The 20,475-nt window shown below is 36.9% G+C and overlaps 1 protein-coding gene across 1 annotated transcript; it reads right to left on the bottom strand.

Annotated features, from left to right (window-relative positions):
• Nucleotides 1-13,371: 13,371 nt before the first annotated feature.
• On the bottom strand, nt 13,372-20,159 carry LOC120267072 (jacalin-related lectin 3). The gene is made up of 7 exons (XM_039274756.1): nt 19,894-20,159; nt 19,560-19,778; nt 16,638-17,102; nt 15,367-15,606; nt 14,881-15,252; nt 13,887-14,102; nt 13,372-13,795 (listed from the first exon to the last, which is right to left on the bottom strand). The coding sequence occupies exons 1-7, from the start codon at nt 19,894-19,896 to the stop codon at nt 13,499-13,501; spliced, it is 1,812 nt and encodes a 603-aa protein (XP_039130690.1). The 5' UTR covers nt 19,897-20,159; the 3' UTR covers nt 13,372-13,498.
• Nucleotides 20,160-20,475: the final 316 nt, after the last annotated feature.

Raw genomic sequence — 20,475 nt, 5'->3', positions numbered from 1 at the left:
TAGAGTTTCTAGTATGAGTTCAGAAAACCTATTCAGCAAACCTAATCTGTAAAATATAGCATCGTTATTTTCATTTTTTTACATTTATGCCAAAGCTTCATATTAATGTGAATGTCCAAATTGAAACATACCATATTTTATAGCAGTTTATGGGTGAAAAAGCAACAATCAGTTAGACTCATAAAGTATATAATGATCCATTTGCAAGCATTTTGTTATATTTTCATCCGTTCAATTTTTGCTGGTTCTGTATGAGTATGAAACCTCCTCCATTTATTTGAAGCATTAGTTAAGATTTAAAATTATATCTAATAAAAATTTAAAAAACATGATCTTAATTTAATGGGAAAATTACTGTTTACCCCTCGTGAATTTCAAATATTCCCAAACAACCCCTCCAAGTTTGGCAAACCCTGGACAGCCCTTCCGTTATTGTTTAACTTCCCTTTTACCCCCTACTGTTCACTTCAAATGGGTCCATGTTGTGAAATCCCATTTTTGCCCTTGAAAATGGTGGGGAAAAAAAACGCCCAATCACATCATGTCCAACCTTAATGTGCAACTTTCTGCTTGCTTTCTGTTAGACAATGTTTAGAAGTTGCATTACATCTTCTTGTTCTTCTCCTCATTTGGTTTGTTCGATTTCAGTTCTACCGGTTTCGTAATACGGTGAGAATTTCTTCATTGCTATCACTTTGACTATTCTGTGAGAGGGAGGGAGTAACAGAATTTATAAACAATACATGTTTATTATGGAGAGTTTTTGTGGTAATGATAGATGTAAATCTGTTTCAGAAAATGAGTCAGGGTGAAGTTTATCATACCTGAGAGATATAAATCGGTTTGTCCAACAGAAAATGAAGTTGACTTCCAGCGGATTGGTCAAGTGCAGTCCATCTTCAAATGAGCTGTAGTCGATCTTGTTATCGAGACAAACGATGTGCCATTGTCGAATCCTACTGAAAATGAGTTCATTTCATTCTAAAGTTCTTCTTGTTTATGGTTATCTAGTTGTATATGTTAAATAATATTTAACTATGCTATTCTATGTTTAAATATATTACATATTTGTTTAAAAATTGTCGTCTCCGTTTAAATTTGTCTTTATCTGTTTAACTATTCATATTAATGTTTAAATATTGACCTAACATGTAAACTCTCAAAGTCTCTGCGTAAAATATTGATCCTTTTCGTTTGAACTTAAGTGTTGCCATGTGGCAGATGGCAAGTTTATGGTATCCCGTGCAGAAGAATTAATGATGGCGTTAATTCTTCTGCACGGTAACATAAATATCGGAAGACCCGTTCGTTGTGATCGGTCAAGCTCGGTCCACCGTGCGTTTCCCTTTTTTTCTCGGATCTGAAGCGTCAACCTGCTTGTGGACTTCACACCATAAATGAGAAAGAAGAACCCTTCCCCTGGACAATCCCTCCTCGTCGTCGTCATCGTCCTCCTCCTCCTCCTCCTCCTCCTCTGCTTCTTGTCTATGATATTCACTGGAGTCAGACCAAAATTTGAAGATCATCTCTATCTTAAAGGATGTCTCGTAATCCTCCTCATCTTGAGAATCAATCGACCGTAATCACGCAACAAGTTAAACTATCTTTTCTTGGCCAAGTCGAAATTCCCGCATAATTGCCTGAATGCGGAGGATTCTCCAATGGTGGATGACCGGCAAGCAATTAAGCGGGCATTTCAACATGGGCAGGAAAAGAAAGTTTTCACTTATTGCTTGATTGCGGAGGAAGATGATGAAACATCCTTTAAGACGGAGTTGATATTTATCACTTGAGAATTATTCTCACCCTTTAAAAACTTTTCGTCAGTGTACAAATATTATTTACTGTGTTTAACTCTCGGGATCTTCGCTTAAGTCAGACCATGACACATTAATTAATAGACGTTTTTATCAATGTGTTTCCTTAACCTTTTTTAACGTGTTGTGTTCTACGTTGTGCAGGTTCAAGTTGATGCGCATGTTCTGCAACTGCCGTGAGCATTCAAAGGTACATATACTTGGTGAGTCAAACCAAAATCTTAATAGATGAACGAGAGTTGACTCGCAAGTGTCCGAGGTCCGAGAAGACGTTGTAAATGTTGTAAATGTTGTAAATGTTTTATTTTAAATGAAACAAACTTATTTAAGTGTGAACTTCTGATATTTAATTAGAGGTCATTGTAAATGTTTAAATATTTTAAATCAAACAAACTTATTTGAGTGTCAACTTGTGATAACTTGTGATATTTAAACAAAGACATAGTAAAAAAAATTTGAGAAACAAAAAAGGCATTGTAAACAAAACAAAATGTTAAACAAAATCGATTTTCTCTTTAAACAGTGACAACGGTGTTTAAGCAAATACATAAAGATATTTAAACAGTGACCCAGGAGGTACCCAGGAGGTTTTCGAAAAATATCGTAGGTTTTGGAAAAATATCCATCTTTAACGCGATGTCAGTGAAATCATTCAATTTAAACAATAACATATATTTTTAAACAGTTAAATCACTATATTTAAACGGTTTACATATTTCTTTAAACGATATAGAAATTATTTAAACAGTTAACCATTAGTTTAAACACTATATGTAATTGTTTAAACATAAAAAGCTTGACGTTTAAACAGAGACTCATGATAAGGTGAGAACTTTTCTTCGAGCGATGACAATATGGCTTCCTCGCGATAATGGTGGAAAGCGGAGGCCAACTTCCAGACAAGGATTCCCGGCCAAAAAGTACAATGGATCCAATATTATTTGTCTCTAGGGATTAGCCCTTGTCTGTCAGTTCAAGTGGATCCACACTAGTTATTTCCTTTTTTGCCCTTGGGATGGAAGAAAAATACTACCCAATCACATCTTGTCTAACCTTTATGCATACAACTGTGCACGTTTTTGTTAGCCTTTCGGATTGTTGTTTGTTCTTTACATCTTCTTCTTCTTCTTCTTCTTCTTCTTCTTCTTCTTCTTTTTGTTCTTCTTCTCTTGATTTGATTTGTACGATTTGGTTTTCGGCCTTCTTCTTTTTGTTCTTCTTCTCTTGATTTGATTTGTACGATTTGGTTTTCGGCCGATATATTATGGAGAGTTTTTGTGGTATTGCTAGATGCAACGGGGAGGGAAGAGTGCTAATGTTCATGGCTCAGACTTCTTGAGAGTTGGTGTTAGCTAAGATATGTGAGCGATGGGGTCTCGAAGTTTCCCTTGTCAGGGTGAGGTTTATCACACCCGATGGATATAAAACGGTTTGTCCAATAGAAAAGGATGTTGACTTGCAGCAGATGTGTCACGTGCACTCCATCTTCAAATGCGCTGTAGTTGATCTTGTTGTCAAGATAGACAATGTGCCATTATCGAATCCTACTGAAAACGAGTTTTTCTCGTTGTAAGTTCCTTCTCTTTTATTTGATCCAGTTGTATAGGTTCATTATTGTTTAAGTATGTCAGTCACTGGTTAAAATCTTGTATTATTTGTTTAATTTAATTATTCACTATTTAACTATTTAATTTAACGTTTAAAATTTTAATTTATCACTTAAACAGTTTATTCTTTGCTTAAAATATTGATCTTTTCATTTAACTGAAGTGTTGGCAGGAATTCAAATTCTGTGATCGCTCCTGTTCAACCAAATGGTGACCCTGACGGTGTGGGATGTCTTCCTTCCTCGTCAGATCATTCTGAAATGCTGTTGTTGGATGTCGGACAAAGTTTTGACGGTGTTGGATGTGGGACAAAGTTTTGACGGAATTTTGACTTCAAATTCATAAAGAACGAAAAACATCGGGTGACTGTGGAATGCGTTGCCGATGGTTGTCATTGGCGCCTTCATGCATCAAAAGAGTATAATAAAAATACTTTCAAAATCAAGACAATCAACCCATCACACACTTGCGGTGCTGGAATAGGTTCGGCATCACATCCGAAAGCATCCAAAAAATGGGTAAGCGCACAAGTGATTCAGAAGCTCAAGGACCGGCCCTTGTACAAGGCCATCGACATTCAGAAGGACATGTTGTGGAAACATGGTGTGCACATACCATGCAAGCAGGCTTGGTTGGGAAAAGAGCATGCCTGGGTGGTCCTCGACGGCAATGACATCTACAGCTACGATTTGTTGCTTTGGTACGTGGATAAGGTGGCTGAGACAAACCCCGGCAACATTGCGATCATGGAAAGAGATGGTGATCGTTTTAAACGTGCATTCTTTTCTTTCAGCGCGTGTATTATGGGATTCAAAAGGGCTTGCAGGCCACTGTTGTTTCTCGATGGTACCCACCTCCTTGGAAAATATCGGGGTACTCTACTGGGTGCCAGAGGGAAAGATGGAAACAATGATTTTTTCCACGTCGCCTTCGGTATTGTCGACAACGAGACTGATGCCAATTGGACTTGTTTCATATCCAAGTTAGGTGATGCTTTATACGATGAAGGAGATTATCATGAGATAATTACCTTCGTGTCGGACAGGTCCATGGGCCTTGTGAACGCAATTGCGAGAGTCTTCCCTTCTTCGCCACATACATACTGTCTTCGACATTTGGAGGCCAATTTTATGAAAGCCAATGTCAGACTTGGGAAGGCATTGAGGGAGGAGTGCTGGTCTATATGCTTTCGCATTTTGTGGGCATCCACGGCTAAAGAATTCAATGATACCGTGAATGAACTGCATGCCACATCACCCGAAGCCCATCACTGGTTGATTAATAAATCGGATATGGCACATTGGTCGAATTATCTATTCAGAGATGATCGTTGGGGTGACATGTATTCAAATGTCGTGGAGTCATTCAATGCTTGGATCAAAGAAGCTCGCCATTTACCGGTGACAAAAATGGTCGACTCCATAAGGTCTTCAAATGTTGATTTACACTTAACATTTGGTGTTATCCTTTAAAATGTTTCATAATTATTTAAATATTATTTTCTGGCTTTAAATATTATTTTCATCATTTAAATATGTATCCTACTGTTTAAAACAGTTTACCAATTATTTAACAATCACTGTCTTTGTTTAACCTTGCTTGACAGGTTCAAGTTGATGCGCATGTTATGTAACCGCCGTGAGCAAGCGAACAAATGGGAGACCTACTTATGCCCAGACATACATTCGAAGGTAGAGATAATTGTCGAGGATAGCCGAAATCTTCGTGTTGGTCATTGTGTCGATGATCGTTACGAAGTGATCGACCAGTGCAGCAACTCTATAGATCTTGCTATCAGAACTTGTTCATGTCAAAGGTGGCAAGTTTATGGTATCCCTTGCAAACACGCTTGTGCTGCAATAATGCAGACAGACACCAATGTTTATCGATTTATTAGTGGCTACTTCACCATCGACAATTACAAACTGGCGTATAAGGAAGCTATATTCCCCATACCCAACGATGACAAGCCTTCAGACAGAAATCGTGAGCTTCATTTGCGATCGCCTGTGACGAGAAGGCAGCCTGGGCGTCCTAGATGAAATAGGATCGAGTCGCAAGCGTTTGATGTCCACGAGTTACATTGCAACTGCTGCCACGGATCTGGTCACAATCGTAGATCTTGCAATGAAACTGTCGCCGACTAGGCATTGTAAATAAGCTGATTTCTAAAGAGAAACAAACTGAATTGAGTGCCAACTTTTCATATTTAAACAGATAACTCTTATTCTTTACAGTGAACGCATTTATTTAAACAGAGACAGTGTCATTTTAAACAGAGAAACTGTAATTTTAAACATTTAACACTGATATTTAAACGATGATTGGTAAATTTAAACAATGAAACTGAAAGGTAAACAATGACACTGTAAGTTAACAATGAAATAAAACTGAATTGAATTTAACCTGCTTTACAATTGAAAACAAACAAACAAAATTTACATTGAGAAAATTTGTTATGTTCTTCGAAAACAAAAACAATGAATTGCATTTGACCTTGTTTACATTTGAAAACAAACAAAAAACTAGGATTTCTATCAACTCGCTTGTGACAACCCCCCTTTTTCATGGACGCCAGCTGCCCTCCCCTCCTTAAGTAAGCGGGAAACATACTTTAATCTCAAATAAGGGATGTTTGTCTGCGGTAGCCGTAGCTTCTCATCGGCGAGTAATTGCTCGATAAACCGCATGACATAGACGGCGCAATCGACACTTTCTTGTTTTTGTCGTGGGGTTTCCATGTCGTGAACTAGTGAGTACTTTGAGATCGCCGACTCGCCGAACTCCATATCGACACAAATGTCGAATAGATTCTATTATCAAGATATACAAGTTGAGATTAGAATACCGATTAAATACCAAACACTATTAATCGAACATAATTTATTAAAGAACTTACCATGTCCGACGCATCTTTATCATACCCCGCACATGAATAACAATGCATGTATTCTTGTTTATCATTGTCAAGGACGACGACATGGAAGTGGCCATTCATGATTATCGGGAGGATGACAATTTGAACTTCATGCAAGTTGCGCACGGCACTCCGATCATAGCCATAGTGGTTTCATGTGCGTCATCCTGCTTTGACATAAACAGCGCCAGCGGTCGTGTGATAGAGGCGCGCTTCTTGTAAGGATATGGCACTTTGCTCAGCGACTTTTGTATTATTCATACGAAAGCGTCCATCACATCGTTTGTGACCATCTCCATCCCCTCAAACAGGGTGTATAGTTTGTCCCGTGTGGTTCTGTCAGCGTCATTCTTCCATACGACAGTGCTGAGGTTAAATGATAACAGATATAATTTGACCATATTGTAACTATTTAAATAATATAGATAATTTTCAAATGATATTATAAATAACTAAACGTTAAATAGATAAATTAAGTGATAATATATAAACATTTAAACACTATCATAAAAACTTTAAACTTACCTATCCATAGGGCAGTTGAGGAAGATCCTTATCAACTCCTGCTTGTATTTGTTAAGACGCGATTGGCCAACCCATTTTTTCTTCTTCGGAACAAATATTTTCTGAGCCGTCTCGTCTAATTTTTTATTGGCCTTGATCATATCTCTTGTTGCTTGGTCAGGGTTATCATGCGGCACTGTTATTGAGCCTTGATGGTGTTCAGCACCAGCAGCATCTTCCTTCGATGCGGGGACGACGACAGCATCAACCGCAGACATATCCTTACATGGTTCTTGTTGTTGTGGGATTGTGTCTGGCTTCGATGCGGGGACGACGACATCATTAACCGCAGACATATCAGTACATACTTCTTGTTGTTGTGAGATTGTGTCTTGCTTCGATGCAGTACTATCGGCCACGGCCACGGCAACAGATTCAACGATCTTCTCAACCGTGGCCACGGCAACAGCATCAACGGGAGACACACCCTTAGCTTGTTCTTGTTCTTCAGGGATTGTGTCCATCTTTGATGCCACACTCTCGGCCACCGATTCCACCGGGTTGGGGATTTCGTTAACAAGAGAGTAAACGATCTTCTCAACCACGGCAACGGCAACATCATCTACGATCTCCTCCACCGTCAAGCCATGTCATCAATGGCGACAGACTCAGTAACAGCATCAGCCGCCGATGGTGTTGCTATTGTTTCATCGTCAGCCGGCGGTGGAGACAGAGGCAGTAGGCAGTATTGTTCTCCTCTTTTTCGCAAGTCTCTTCGAATGTGGCCATCTTGGAATGGCCACCCCGATGATGTCATCGTCGTCAAATTCTGACGCCTCGTTCATCCCGAGTGCTTCATTTCTGTTGAGGGACGGCGTAGTCAATTGTGAACGTCCTTCCAGTGCCTCAACCCAAGCGACAAGCCGAGGAAACTCGGTCATCAATATCTGGCACGCCTGCATAAGAGTTGCAGTGACAGGTTCGCCTAGTACCGTCAGAGGGGCTACCATGGTCGGGGCTGCCACAATCGGGGGGACTGTCGTTGTCGTGATCGGGGGGGTGTTGCAATCTGGCGGGGTAGGGGAGGGCTTCTCTGGTGTCGAGGAATGTGTACGCGTGGTGGGCTAGAAGTAGGAGAACGGCATCTAGCGCGCACGATAGAGGCTGCCCTCTCATCCTGCCTTCGAGCAAGTAGTTTCGGAGCAATAGCATCCATCCGTCGGTTGGCCCGAACAAATATATCTTCTTCAGCATTCGCCGGAACCAGCTCAGGAAACTAACATATGTAAACTAAATAATTTCAGCGAAATCATTTAGTTTAAACTATAAAAACTATATTTAAACGGAGTATTTATATATTTAAACATTATTAATATATTTAAACGGAGAACAAAATTTTTAAACTTTTATGAATAAATTTTAAACTGTAAATAATAAAGTTAAACGCTAAATAATATGTTTAAACATTAAAAACTTCTGTTAAATATTGTCCATGATTTATTACCTCTTTTCCTTCGAGCGATGACAAGCTGGTTTCTATCATCGCTTGCTTCTATTAAGTACTTTCACCATAGCACAGCATCCTTGGGATCTTGCCGAAACGGACTATCTTTCCAGTTCCGGTCAGCTCGTAAAACTAGATGTTAAGCGCGACCGAGCAACCCTTAATGTACCCTATGTTGGTCTTCTTCCCGGCGCATCTATCTTGCACTCGAGCGGCTGCTTGTGGAATGTCCTCCAGAAGCCACTTATGCGTCGCCTGCGCCCATGTGTATCGGCCCATGGCGGGTAGATCATCGACATAATCAACGATCCAATTCGGAACCGAGCATGATGTATTTGGGAAGAGGACTGTACCTATGAGGTATACCATCAGGAGTTTGACAAAATTTTCTTCTTCTCCCCTATGTCAAACAAGTTGCACAAGAGTGCTCTTGATAGAGTCTCTGTGTCTCTCGTAGGTTTTTGATAAATACCTCCCTTCGAACGCTGAGCGGGTTTTCTTTTTCTGAAACACGACTGCATCGCCATCGCAATACAGACCAAGAACGAGGGCCACATCATGAGACCTGAAACTCAGCAAGCTTTCCCTGATCCTGAATTTATTGGTGCGGCCATCGTACCTTTGCAATAGAGAATCAAGAAGGGCCCTCTCTTGGAATATAGCTTCCAGCTCAGTGAATGCTGCAAACAGTGTTCTTCGGATGATCTCCCAGTGTCGTGGGGTCATGTGATCTTTCAATTCAGCCAAGGTCTCCACTACCTGTGTCAAATAGCATCTCCCATTAACTAAGTTGACCGCCATAATCACAAGCCTGCGACAATAACAACACATTCAACAAGCAGTATTCACAAATGTTTAAGCGGAAATATAAGGTTTTAAACGGTAACCTCTCAATTCTTAAACAGAGATATCACTTGTTAAATAGAGACAACAATATTTAAACGGTAACCTCTCATTTATTAAACGTAGACCTCATTTGTAAAACTGTAACCATATCAAATGAAAGGGAAAACGTACATTATAAATATTACACAAATCATAACAATCAAAAAAACTATGTCGATAGTGTATACAGACGAAAATGCAAAACAAAACAAAACCCTAGCCGAGAAATTGCCCTACAGACTAACAAAACTCCACCCGAGAAATCCCCCTGCAGACTTCAATATCTTCCAATAAAAACAGAACCACAAAACAAAACCGAAAAATCTTTCTTTGTAACAGAATAGTTAACATAAAACCATAATCAATACCTTAGATTGCAAACTGATGAAATGTCGAATACTTGCGCGGGACTTCTCCTTCGAGATACCGGTGGAAAGGGAAAAGCTGAAATTACAGAGGATGTGCCGGTAGAGACAACTTCAGAAAGTGAAAAGCTGAAGACGCGAGTTGAGAAAAAACAAGTATACGGCTCTAGTAAATTCGTCTCTTGGGGTTACCCTACGAAAAACCCCCCACTTCCTCTCAAACTGCCGAAATGGCTGCAGCCACGACTCTCCATGCAAGGGTATTTTCGTCCATAAAATTTAAAAATCACTCCGTTGACATCCGTTATATGCTTTGGGGGTTTGAAAAACATAAAGTTTGAAAGGAAGGGGTTTTTAAGGATTGCAAAATTAATGGGGTGTTTTTAGGAATATTGCAAACTTATAGGGTTTTTTTGGCAATTTCCACTAATTTATATATATATATATATATATATATATTAAATCATCCACGGGAAACAGATTGGGTTGCTAGCATGGCTTATGGGCAGATGTAACTGGTACAAATAACAAAGAAATTCATAATATGCCATATACTCACGTGGCATTTAATATGAAATAATAGAAGATCAGTAAAGAATATAAATATTTTTTGTTTTTGAGATAAAAAACATTATGGAATGAGTTCAACGACTCCAACAAAAATACAAAAATTGGTATTGGGTCCCTTGCTAGGGCGTTTGTTTCGGGAGGATCCAGGATCGAACCTCATGTCCTTCCCAAGGTGAGGGCACGTGGGTCATCGTTAAGCTTTGTAATACCCTGAACCTGTGGATAATTGTTTGAAAATATATTCAGGGTATTACTACAGTAGTAGTAAGATTTTTCTACAGAGTAATCTTGTTGAGAAATCCTAAGTGGAAAAATAAGGACCTAAATGTAAAAGTTTTTAAAAGATTTTGGGTTAAAGAGTAATAGAAAAAGAATTGATATGAAATGTTTCTGAAAACTAAGGACTGAAAGGTAAGGCGGTAGTGACCTTTTTGAAATACTGTGTTATACTTCAGGGACCATTGGATAGTTTGAAAGGACCTTTTGAGGATACTATTTCATAATTCAGGGACCATTAATGAACTTTTCAGGGACTGTTTTGTAAGAAATTATATTTTGAGGGACTAAAAGTGAATTTCGGCTGAAAACATAAGTTGGAGAAAAAATCTAGATTTTTGATGGTTTGTTTTTCTTCTTCTCCATTTGCTACAGTAACCCGAGAGAGAAAAAAATTTGAAGAAATGAGAAAATTGGAGGTTTTTAAATAGAGGGACTTGGAGATCGTCGGAGAGAGCTCACCGGAGGAATAGTTTTATTTGGTAAGAGCTTTTCTTGGTGTATTTTTAATGAATGAGAGTGTATGTATGCATGTTTGTATATGTATTGAATTTGATAAAAATAATGATGGATTTGAGTAGAAAAGCATGATTAATTATTGTAGATTATGAGTGTATGAAATTGTTTTGAGAAAACCATTGTAAACATGATGAAATTGCTTGAATTGGAGGATGAGATTTTCGGTTTTACTGTAGTATTGTTGTAGCACCGAGATTAAGGTTTAGTTTGGTTAATTACGTTGATGATGATGATGATTAAGGTGTTAATGATGATGGTTGGATTGAATTGATTGAGTTAGCCAAGTTGATTTGGTTGGATCAAACCAAGTTATAATTGAATTGGTTGAGTTGAATTGATTTGGTTGAGTTGAATTGAATTGATTGAGTGGGTTTAGACTGATTTGGGCTTAGTTTGGATGTTGGGCTAAAGATTTGGGCTGAACCAATTCAAGGAAAATTTGAGTTCGGTATAAGAATTGAGTTGGTTCAAGGCTGGTTGGTTTAATTTAAGCTTGGTTCAGTGGAATTGAAGTTGGTTCAGAATGGTCTAGCCTAAATTGGGTTTATTTAAATGCAATTGGAGACCGGTTTAACTATGCAAGGTCGGGTTTTAACCGATTGGAGTGAGTGGGCCCAATAGAGAGTCTATTATTGTTTCTTATATTTTCTTTTAGGTTTAATTGTGGTATTTTTTTTTTATTATGTTATCTTGTTAGGTGTTGTTCAGTCTTTTGAGGGAGTTCCAGGTCTGGCAAGGAACACAAGGACACCATGTGAGTTGATAGTGGCTATTATTTAAATTATTGGACAATTATTATTATTTTGGAAATAATTATTTAATTATTATTATTTTGAAATAATTATTTAATGGCTAGTATTTTGGAAATGATGGTTTAATTATTTCATTTTATTATGTTTAATTCCGTATACGGTTGAAATATACTTATATTTATTATTATTTATTTGTCGTTGATGTGCCATGAAGATCGTATTGATATACATGATTTTGTATAATTATACATATTTTCAAATAGTAAAATACACGTATATATGATTTAATTATTTAGTTCATGTGTTTATTTTTATGGTTACATATGCTTTGATTTGGAAAGATTTGTGAAACCATGTGAGCATATTAAAATGTTTTATCGGCATTGTTTGTGGAATTTGTTTTCATTCCTTGTATACGAATGGTATCACGGATCTGGACTTTACTGGTTTATGCATTGTTATATTTTTGGCATTAGCTTTGTGGAAAATAATGTTTATTTCCGAGATGTGAATGCTTGTCCTGGATAAGGATCCTGTGATATGATTTATACCGATTGTATTATTGTTATATCTATATGATGGTTTGGATGGTGACGGCGGGCTAAGGCCCGACTACTGCAGTAGTGGGTTCCCACGGGCCAGCCTTTAGAGGTGGCGTGGTGGACCTGAGTGTTGATTTGTCCAGATCAGGTGGGAGCGTAGAGCTCTGATTGGATGATACATCGGGATCCCGGGGTCACCACACGGGACCGATGGGTCAACGTCAAGGTTGTGAAGACCTTGGCGGCTCCCAACCTAGTCGTGACGACGGTTAAGTCGGAGAGAGTTTTCAGGCTGTGGATTTGAGGACGGTTTTATATTACTTGTTATTTTGAATTGTGATGAGGGGGCGAAGCCAAGCTGTCACTCTTAGGAGGGCAGTCTCTCACAATAATTTGGATTTTTGGAAAATTGATTTAATGTTGATTTGTGATGAAATTAAGTTTCAAAAGCTCTTTAAAGTCGTATTTTACCAAAATTTTGGTCTTTGTGAAAGTTTTGAAATTATTTGTTAAAATTGATCTTTATATGCTTTATGTACACTACATTTACTTATTTAAAATTATTAAGCCACTATCGACCAACTGAATGTGTTGTAGCTGCAGGAGCAGGACCCTAGATTGCCTGATCGAGTTTAGAGCTAGTCAGGGTTGAGTCCAGGACTGCAGTGGGTCTCTTTTTCTTCCTATTTATTGTTGTCGTGATCTTGTAGCGGTTGTACCCGCAAATTTCAATAGTTATACTTGTTGTATTTATGTATTTGAACCTATAGTTGGTGTAAAATTATAAATTGTGATTTGTAAGTCTGATTTGGTTGAGGGGTGGGTGTGACAAGCTTGCTCCCCACATGTGCACGTCTCTGGGGTCTGGTGCTTGTCGCCTTTCTCAAAAAGGAGAACATTACCATACTGTTAAAGCATTTTCTTTTAGTGGGATCAAGCACACCCAATCAAAATCCATTTACTTCTCTCTCAAAGTAATAATAAGGAACATTACCATACTTCTAATTATACTATCATTGATGTAGATAGACATACTCAGAATATATATATATATCCCATTTTGATTTATTTTCTAACATGAAATGGATGTTCGCATAAGAACAAAGAGAAACATGAGAGTTTGACTTGTGTACCTTCATCTTATTTCAATACACACCATCGTAATTTAATGTAAGTATCAATCAAATTCCATTTGAGAACATCTACAGAATGACTTCATAAAAAGTGGCATAGCAATGGTTCAGAATAAAAACTTTGAGAATATAGACTTGGACGATCTGCGATCGCCTAACCAATGTTGCATATGGACCCCGATGGCATCCAAATACATCCCGCATCTGCCATGGAAACCAACTACTTTGCCTTCAGTAGTTATAGAAGTGAAATATGTACCTAATTCTTCACCGATTGGTCCATACTTTCCTCTTGACGTGTACAATGTGATCGAACTGATGACATTTTGCCCAGTATTTCCACCAATGCTGTTGTAGTAACCACTTATGCAGTTAAGGACCTCATTCGGGTATTCAAATTTAACCTGCCAAACATAAATAATGGAAAACAAAAACAAATTAGTTTTTAATCTCACAATCTAAAACTTATGGATTAAGAATTAGTTCAGTAATTACTCTATGGGTAATTTGGCCAGCGCTCCCATGTCTAGAAGACCATACGGATTGGCCGCTCCTATCATACTCGATTTGTATTGAGCAAATGGCATCTCCACGGGTGATAAATATTTGTTTAACTCCTAAATAGACTCCATCATCCCATGGTTTACCTCCTTCTCCACCCCAGGGTCCTGGTCCACTCGGAACTGGATCTTTAACTATACCATAGGTAACCTGGGAAAAAAAGATGCCAAATTTTGAGCTTCCACATAGAAAGAGGTTAAATGGTGAAGAAAACTCATAATGGCAAAGCATTGTCGACTTAGAAAACAGTAGATACAGTCAGTTATTGGTACCCTCCACTTTTAGCACAGTAAATGCTGGATGTATTATTAGTCAAGTATGTTTTAACAAATCACCTTCTGCAGTAAAACGAGTAATACATGTGCAAAAAGTTCTGACAGGTGATTTTCTTCATAATATAATCTTAAGGAAATTATATAAACTATTTGCTCACAATAACAAATAGGCAGCAACGGAAACTTGACTTCTGTTTATAGCAAGATATTAGATAGTAAAGAACTGAATAAGATGATAAAAAATAATACAATTTAAAGAGTTCTTGTCCATGAAATCGCCAAACCATGTAATATGAGAAATTTGAAATGAAATGAACAGAAACGCAGATTGTTCACATAGAAAGAAAATAAATGACAAATATCTGTCAACATATTTGAGAACATAAAAGACATTGAAGTACAGAACATAAAAGATGTGCAATCAATAATTATTATGCTCTTTCCTTCAAGCCCACGAAAGCAAAGAGGCAAGTGAAGTTTCAAAAATTAAAAGTTCAAAACATTTTGTCATAGCAAACTGTATGCAGAAAACCAACAAAATTGTCACAGAAGACAATATTCATATTAATTTACTAGGCCCAAAAACAGATCAAACTTTATATGTTAAATGCTGAAAGCTAATGAAAAAGGTTTATTTAAGAAAAAAAAATTACCTCTTCCCCAGTTATACCCCTTGGAAGAACAATTTTGTTAGACCATTGAGGATTATCAATCTCAGAAATGCCCATTCCACTTCCTTTCCATGGATAACCAGCAGGAGGACTCTCTGGTGGTGACACTTTTCCTTCAAGAACATGGACTCCAATGCTATCAATGTACCAACCACCCCTACCATGAAATCCTACAATCATTCCATCAGCCAAAAAAGAAGAGAAGAAGGTCCCTTGTTGCTCCCCAAATGGTCCATACTTTTTCTTTGTAGTATGAAATGTGAGTGATTTAATTGCAATTGGCCCCATCAGCATTGTAGTCCCAAAGTAGCCAGTTACAGATGTCAAGATTTCAAACGGATAGTCAAATATTATCTACAAAACAACAACCCAAAAAAAAAAAGTTATAAAAAACATATTTAATTAGTTCAAGAAAACCTTTGCAAAGGAATTAGCAAATAGATTTACTCCAATGTGTTCTTTGCTAACCTTGTCAAATTTGAGTCCTCCACTTCCTCCACGTCGATTTCCCCATACTTCTTGCCCATTTTTATCATAAAGTACCTTCATTGATGTAATTCCTACATTACGGGACAAATGGATTTGTCGAACTCCTGTGTATATACCATCATCGAATATGGTTCCACCAGTGCCACCCCAAGGACCATATGTCACAGCACCCAAGTTTGGCAATCCATTATCTCCACTTAAGCTAGGACAAGCAACAATCTGCACGGTTGTTTATAAGTAACAACATTGAGATGAACACTATAATATTTCTAACTCATGAGGTAGTATTAGCCAGAAATGAAAACCTAGTTTTACTTGAAAGTATAAGCTAATTGTACCAATTTATAATTCCCAGTAGTAAAATACTATGTAAATCTTAGTGGTCAATTAAGTAATTAATCAATTATTCTGTCTTGTGGCCATTAGTTACAACAAGGTGATCTTATCCAAAGCAATTCAAGTAATCTGATAAGAAGTTGCTCCAATCAACTCCAACTAGATTTTTTTTTAATCTTGGGACTACATAAAAATTTAAACCATGTTTGGCCAAAAAATAACAATTTTAGATAAGTGTTCATTTGTCCTAATAATCACTAGTTTTATCTGGACTCTCAAAATTCAAATTCTTTCAAGTACATAATCATTTACAAAATTTCAACATGAAATTTCCAAAATAAATAAAAACCTAAAATAAATTAAAAAAAAGGGGGAAATGAGAATATGGATTGAAATAATCTGCCAGACAATGATCAAACTATCCAGAGAAATGAAACAGTAATTGCATGTATAAACTTAGGTTACATGTTTGTATTATTATTCTACATAACTCTGCAAAAATCGGTGTCTCATTTTTTGGAGAAAATAAAAGTTATATAATCAAAGAAAAGAAAAAGGCATTTTGCACATCCTTTAACAGCAAGATACCTTAGAAAATTTTCAGAATAGGAAAACATGGTGATTTTAATTTCTTTTGCATTCTTTCCTACTTTCTTCATACTAAGTAACTATATAAAAAAGAAAAAGGCTGCATAATTATTGAGTTAAATAAATGTTTCCTGCCTTCGAAGTTCACAATCCACAAATAGGAAGCATGTATTTTAAATAAAGCAAACCGTATAACAGTTGTTAAAGTGCTTAGATTTCATGTTTTTTCCCTACACAGTGATCAACTTTAATGAAAATAAAGCAAGGGATAACATGAATCAGGAGGTTATATTTATATTTCTTGTCATGAGCTAAGGAATCAATACCTTGTTCACCAAACCAGCTTCAGCATACTCAGGAACAGAAGAAGGCTCTCTTGTAAACTTCTTGGATATAACTGGTAAGTTATCACCCCTCTCTCTTACTGCAAGAACTATGTCAAAGCCTTTGCCTACAGATCCCTCCATAACAGTATAACCAGCTACATCATTACTACTAGTACTTAGAGTTCTTAATGGAACCAAAGACTTCCATGGGCTTGGATTTTTTATGTGCTTCATATAAAATCCAATAGAATCAACATACCATCCTGATCTCCCGTGAAAACCAACAATCTTTGCACCATTTATCGGGCAAGAGAACTGTGTTCCTTGCTCTAAACCAAATGGCCCATATTTTGAATAATTGCTGTGAAATGTTAATGACCTGATAATAATAGGACTTCCATTTGTCATTGAGCCATAGTGACCACTTACTGTGGTAAGAATCTCTGTTGGATGGTCAAGTGGAACCTGCAATTGGAGATATCATAGTAAATAATAAGTTATAAATATTAAATTCAAACCAAATATATAATCTAGACCCCGATTAAACCCGAAAACTTAAACTAATAGGATGAGAGACACAAGCTTATATATTAAAACCCATATTTTTCAAATTAACTGATGTAAGACTATAAGTTACTCTTAAAATAGAAACTAATATCTTATAAGTACTAAAGTGCTATAATGCAATCATCTGAGTTAGAAGTTTAGTAGTTAGCTTACGTCCAATTGTAGTTTTAGTTTAATGTTTCATTCATCAAGAGAGTCACATGTAAAAGTATTTTTTCTTTAACTTAAAAAATGCTTATGCTTAAGAGGTACAGAGCATAAAGACACAAATGCACTAGTTATAACATGAACAAGTATCCTCACAAATAAAAACTTGGTATATGAATATATGAAGCACAAGATAGATAGGTATTTACAATTTCGTCCTAGCAAACAAAGCTAAGCAAATCAAAGAGACGATCATGGTCCTTGTAAAATTGAAGCTATACGTGAAGGAGACAGATGATGAGAAGAAGAAAATTATAAAACCAAAATATTACAGTAAACCTCCACACTCAATACGATACTAGTCTCATGCTTATATAGGCTAAAAAAAAACCTTCCCAATAATAATATTATGAAACATAGAGATTATTTACAACCAATAATAGCAACAAATGTAAATTCTCCTAATATACTGAAGGACAAACCATATTTGATGCTAACATAGGCTTTCCTAATTTACCGAAATATAACATATTTCAATATTCCCCCTCAAACTGATCATGCGTGGAAGACGAACTATGAAAACCCAAGTTTAAAATTTTTCTCAAAACTAGCTGCAGAAGTGAATGACAAAAATGCAACCCAACAGATGTTGATAAGGGCATCGAGATTGAAATAAAAAGAAACAGGTACTAAAGTCAACTGAAATTGGCAGCATACTCCCTTAAGGCATGCTAATCTATTTTACCTACCCACATGACAAACGAGCCAAACAGATCCATTTAAGCAAGCTCTAATACCACATAAATGCAAATAAAACATATTATTTGCAACCAATTCAACACAAAAGCTTAAGCTTAATAGAATGAGTGACCCAAAATTACATATTCAGATTCATATTTACTTACCAAATTAATTATATGAGACTATTATTCACTCTAATTAGCCTTTTCATATATAATAATATATTTTAATTGCCCACATTGCCAATACACCAAATAAAACAAGTTTGATGTCATGTTAAATGACAACCAAACCAAGCAAATCAAATCAACAGAAACAAAACCAAACTCCACTGAGGAGTGCTAGTCCATTTGACCAAATTTTAGAAAATCAGGAATACAAAGCAAGTTAAGAATATAAAAACCCAAGTATAAAGGTCTTATGGTATGTACTATCTACTTTGTCAAACAAGATGCAATATGAAAACTTGAGCAATTGCATGCTACGAACGAAAAGATAGATGCTATGCAAATAGATCAAAGCAAAAAATTATTAGAAAAACACAAAATGTCCTAACACAATAGCGGATAAGAAAATAAGAAATAACAAGTAGAATCATCCATAGGAGATAGGAAACAAGCAAATTCTGGAAAACAAAATGGCAAGTCAAAAGATGACATAAATGATTTCCACTCTAACTGTGACATAAATAATTTCCATAGAAGAATATTTTAAGTAAATTCAATTTTACATATAGCTGCCATTTGTGATTGAACTTCCATGAAGTTGAACCGAAATTTCTAAATCACTATTATTACAATAAATATGAAAAGCTTCAAAATCTCAAGTTTTCTGAAGGAAAAAAAAAGCAATAAAATGATAATAATACAACCAAGAGTGTTTAGACGGATAAGATAAGATTAGAAATGAAGATATCAAGCTAAATTTTATTAAAAAAAAAAATTGAGCTAGATATATTTGACAACGATATAAATTATGATACCAGGGGACATGAGTAGTAAATAATTATAAGCTTTTAAAAGTATTTAAAACCCATAATTATTAATAAGAAACTGGAGAGCATAAATAAAAAGTGGTAAACCACATATCCATTTCAATGATTAATCTTCAAATTATCAGCACAATATATAGTTTGCATACCAATGATTTCAAAAGGCAACTTTGTTATTGCTAAATTGAGCACTAATTACATAACCAATTATTAATTCCAACAAGTAAAAGATATCATTTCCGTATCCGTAGGATTTAACCAGTATAAGCATTCTAGTGTAGAGATCACTGCAATCCAAGTCTTTACTGAATAAGATGCTAGCAACATATATAACTTTTCATAATTATATCATACTTACATTGTGAAACCAAAGACATGGTCCAAAGTAATGCACAACACAACTAAATCAAAATTTGAAGTTTTGCAAGAACCAAATTGATACATGCTTTAAATAAAGCATTGGAAAAAGTACATACCTTGTCAGTTTTTGCCCCACCATTACCACCGTGCTTGACAGACCAAAGGGAAGTCCCTTTCCGGTCATACTCTATCCTGATAGAATCAATGGCAGTTCCATGGGTGATTACTATCTGCCTTACAGTACTATAAACCCCATCATCCCATGGAACTCCTCCTTGTCCTCCCCATGGACCAACCAGTACAGGCCCCTTCTCATTCCCCTCCTTGAAACTCAACTACACAAAGCAACAACAGAAACAAAGTCACATCCTTCAAATCATAAAAACAGAAATATATATATATACATATATATATCTACAAACTCGACTGCAAAATTGATAAAGAACCCACCATGCCTCAAAGATTGAGCTTGAATCTAGAGTTCCAAGTTCCAACCCTAGGTCAGAGACATGGATTTATAGCAAGCGATGAGGAGAAAAGATTTATTCGCAGTTCCATCAACAAGGTGGAAATCTTCTTGCAAAGAAGAAGATGGAATTCGATGGTGTGACAAGCCATTGCGGAAATTGCGTTGCTTTCTGTGGATTCTCCCAAACATTCACGATGGAAATTTAAAGGGATTGTTCCCGATGGAGAAGAAACAAAAACAAGTCGTTTGGAAGGAGATGGGCGTCGCATTCGGAATATATTGAAACGCTATGCAAATTGCCAGGTGTATATAAATACCTCCATCTCTTTCTCCAGTCAACATCCCTGAGGTAGAGGTGGGCGGGATCAACCGACCCAGCAGGTCTGACCCGTTAGGTTACTGTTCACCGGCACATTAACCCGGACCCAACCAGACTGAGTCTAGAACCCGCCGGGCCAGGTTAGTCCGTCTGACCCGGCGGGTCCGACTCACAGGAAGCCGGGCCAGTCCTGGCCTGGCTTCCATGTTGAACCGGCGGCCGGGCCGGAATGGCCGGCCGGATA

Source organism: Dioscorea cayenensis, chromosome 8, assembly GCF_009730915.1.
Source record: "Dioscorea cayenensis subsp. rotundata cultivar TDr96_F1 chromosome 8, TDr96_F1_v2_PseudoChromosome.rev07_lg8_w22 25.fasta, whole genome shotgun sequence".
NCBI classification, from domain to species: domain Eukaryota; kingdom Viridiplantae; phylum Streptophyta; class Magnoliopsida; order Dioscoreales; family Dioscoreaceae; genus Dioscorea; species Dioscorea cayenensis.
This window is presented reverse-complemented; position numbering and strand designations above follow the sequence as displayed.

Excerpts from the sequence above, each read along its gene's own strand:
- LOC120267072 (XM_039274756.1), bottom strand. Across the intron at positions 15,607-16,637 it reads AAGCTGGTTTGGTGAACAAG|ATTGTTGCTTGTCCTAGCTT; the intron begins GTATTGATTCCT and ends ACAACCGTGCAG. Across the intron at positions 14,103-14,880 it reads GGGGTATAACTGGGGAAGAG|GTTACCTATGGTATAGTTAA; the intron begins GTAATTTTTTTT and ends TTTTTTTCCCAG.